This window comes from Nelumbo lutea, chromosome 2, assembly GCF_056320005.1.
Source record: "Nelumbo lutea isolate HS-2025 chromosome 2, American lotus-T2T, whole genome shotgun sequence".
Taxonomy (NCBI): Eukaryota; Viridiplantae; Streptophyta; class Magnoliopsida; order Proteales; family Nelumbonaceae; genus Nelumbo; species Nelumbo lutea.
Window position 1 is genome coordinate 23,804,584 of NC_142685.1, and position 3,330 is coordinate 23,807,913.

At 38.3% G+C, this 3,330-nt stretch overlaps 1 protein-coding gene across 1 annotated transcript; it reads left to right on the plus strand.

Moving 5' to 3' along the window:
• Window positions 1–1,791: 1,791 nt before the first annotated feature.
• Window positions 1,792–3,101, plus strand: LOC148869230 (protein SODIUM POTASSIUM ROOT DEFECTIVE 2-like). Its single transcript, XM_088973313.1, has 3 exons — window positions 1,792–2,040; window positions 2,317–2,392; window positions 2,690–3,101. Exons 1-3 carry the CDS (start codon window positions 1,828–1,830, stop codon window positions 2,806–2,808), a joined length of 408 nt encoding a protein of 135 aa, XP_088829439.1. The 5' UTR covers window positions 1,792–1,827; the 3' UTR covers window positions 2,809–3,101.
• Window positions 3,102–3,330: the final 229 nt, after the last annotated feature.

Consider the following 3,330-nt stretch of genomic DNA (forward strand, 5'->3'; position numbering starts at 1 on the left):
TGTTCTTTCTTAAATCCTGGGCCCATTTGGGCTTCCCATGAAGATCCCAACATGTTTTCCAGGTATGTCAGGGTTTCTGGCAGTGGGTGCACCATAGTTTATCTTTTTTTTTAGGGTACCCCTTCTTAAAAAAAATTCCCCCACCTATAGTAACGTTCCCTTTTGCTGCCAACACAACTACATCCCCTCTGGAGCTGTTCATTAAATTTCTTCTACTCTCTTTCGACTGTACCAATGCATAAACCTCCTAGACAGAGGAAAGATCCTTGCTGCCTAGGATCTAGGCTCTGATGGATTCATATATTGGATTCAAACCATGGAGAAATGCAAATATTCTCTGTTGGGAAACAAGCTTCTTGTGTGCTTTTGCATCTTATCACACTTTCGATCTACACTCTGATAGTGATCTAACTCCTTCTAGATGGAGGTCAAATCTGAATAGTATGTAGAAAAGTTCCTCTCCCCTTGTTTACAAGTGGATGATTCTGCCTGTAACTGATAGATTTTTGCGTAATGACGCAGTTCAAAATAGGTCGATTTTGCCTACTCCCAAGTCTCATAAGCCATTTCAGCCCACATAAAGTTTCTTTTCACTTGGGGTTGCATAGACACCAAAAGCCAAGACATAACCATGCTCTCTCAGCATGTAAAGGTAATTACTGACCTACAATCTATTACAGGGATCAGCTAATCCCACAAAAAAGGAAAGAAGAGGGACTGCTCGCCTCACATTAACAGTCTTAACCTATTATAGGTTCTGTTCTGGCACATGACTAGAAAAAATAAAAAAAGAGAAGGGAGAGAGAGTACTTCAGTTCGATCTGAATTTGGATATGGATATTCAATGAATCTGGATCTGGATCTGGCAAATGGAGAAGACAGGGAAGGTGCGCTCGATCTCTTCTTCCAGATCTAACAGTCTAATACCATGTTATCCAGAGGAGAAGAAGGGAGAGAGAGAGAGAGAGAATAGAGACAAAAGTTTGGAGTCTCAAGAAGCTGATGGCGGTGCCAGCTTTGTTGTTATTTATCTACACAACTTAAAATAAAACATGCTGAAAGGACTAAAGTACCCCTGCGGTACTAAACATACAAAAACACAGCATTTCAATAGAAACAAACTCAGGTGCTGCATTGGAAGCTACACTTTTTGTTGTTTCTCACACTCAAAACAACACATGATCGACTATGTTGTCATATAATCATGGTCATCAAAAAGATGGTTATCCAAATCCATCCATAAGCTAGAGGAGGTTCTCCCCTAAAGGTGATTGTACTTCTTGGGTTTCTTTCTTCCTTTATTTCTTTCAATCACCTATCAGTCGTATGGAAGAGGCTGCTTCACTAAGTTGTATCATACATTAGGCTTACCTCTCTGTGAGTCTGGTCACATATGGAAGAGACCCACTTGTATCAGATTACTATATAATTAATTCCTCATGAGGATCGTTTTCTCTGCTCTCATTCTTATTTTCAGCCTTTGTAGGTTCTATGGTTTACTTCTTTGGTAGTTGATTACATGAGAAAATCCAGTTGGACCACAACCACAGTTGAGACTTCCTTCTTTGTTTTTGATTAGTACTATATATTGAGCAACTGATCTCCTAGAAGAATGATTAATTCTTGGCTTCTTTCTTCGTCATGAAACTTACCAGTCTTGTACGATTCTTCATTGATTTTCTTGACTTTTTGGTTTTTGCATGTGAATATTCTCTCTCTCTCTCTCTCTCTCTCTCTCTCTCTCTCTCTCCCTGTGTGTGTTACTTTGTTGGCTTCTTATTTCAGGCGATACTGTGCGTCTTACTTGGTTGGCCAGCAGTTGATCAGATGGGGAAACTGAGATTTGGAAGGGTGTTGGGTTGTCTTTTTCTTTCCTCTAGTTCAAGCTCATCTTGCTTTTGCATGAATTTCATGGACACCGAAGATGTTATTGAGTTCGATAGGAAGCCACTGCTTAATGGAGATAGTGGAAGCAAGTTGATGAGACTGAGGGACATCTTTGAAGAGAGGCAGACCTTGGCTTTTCATCTAAAGCCCCAGGTAATGCCATCTATTCTACAGCTCAAACTAAGTTCCATTTTATCTGTATCTGTATCTGTATTTTATTTTCTTTATTGAGAAAAACAGATAGAGAAGTTATAAATGCCTATATATACTTTTGGCTTTAAACAAACTGATCCAAACTAGTTCTTCACTTCCAGATGTCCCTTAGCCACTCCAGTGGCAATGATTTAAGGAAGTAGTCTGTTTTCTTTCTACTCCCTTCTTTATGGTATCAGTTTAGATTTTGTTTACTTTTCTTAATGGATTTTGTAGATGGTTGTATTGAGGGTATCCATGCATTGCCATGGTTGTGCAAGAAAAGTTGAGAAGCACATCTCAAAAATGGAAGGTATGTAATGTAAGACTGCTCAAGAACTGTCTCTCAAACCCTTCTGTGATCATTATTAGGATTCCCTCTCTCTCCCTCTCTCTCTCTCTCTCTCTCTCTCTCTCTCTCTCTCATTTAACATATTAGGACAGTGATGTTAATTAGCATCAACTCATGTGGGTTTGATCTCCATCTAATGAAAACTTTTGGGTATAATTTTCTCAGCTCAATTTCCAAAGCAATGTGATATATAGATCACATGCTAATTACTATTTTATTCAAACATGAGTACACACATTAATTTCTCTTTCTGCACAGGAGTAACCTCCTACCAAGTGGACTTGGAAAGCAAGAAGGTGGTTGTGATAGGGGATATTCTTCCTTTTGAAGTGCTGGAGAGTGTCTCAAAAGTCAAGAATGCAGAGCTCTGGTCTTGAGAGATCATACCAAGAAAAAGTTCAAATTACATAGTTATTACAGTCAGCCAAACACATAATAGATTTAGCAGCTTCTTAACCATTATGTTTCAAATGTGCATTTATATATATACAAATGCACACTGTTTCATCATGTTGCATATGTAATATATCTACTAACCAAAGTGGCTATTTGACTAGTCCAGTTCTGAGGTATGGTCATTTCACCATTTGACAACCAGATGTATTTGATCATGGATGATGCACACTGGCTGAATCAATTACAAGGAGTTTGTTGTGCATTTGCTTTGATATATATTTTTTTCTACTTAGTACTTATCAACTTTGGGTGTCTCTCTTGCCATGATATTAATTTTAATAGGAAATGTTCTCTTTAATTAATTTGCATTTGAAATTGACTTAGGAAGATAAATAATTAGGGCTTCCTCAGTCAGGGGTTGCAAAATTATGACTCCCCTCAGGTCTTCTCTCACTACCTGAGTCCATGTTCTTGTCTTATTAATTTTTTTCATGCACTCTCCT

Excerpts from the sequence above, each read along its gene's own strand:
- LOC148869230 (XM_088973313.1), top strand. The coding sequence starts at position 1,828 with ATGGGGAAACTGAGATTTGGAAGGGTGTTGGGTTGTCTTTTTCTTTCC. Across the intron at positions 2,041-2,316 it reads CTTTTCATCTAAAGCCCCAG|ATGGTTGTATTGAGGGTATC; the intron begins GTAATGCCATCT and ends TGGATTTTGTAG. Across the intron at positions 2,393-2,689 it reads GCACATCTCAAAAATGGAAG|GAGTAACCTCCTACCAAGTG; the intron begins GTATGTAATGTA and ends CTTTCTGCACAG.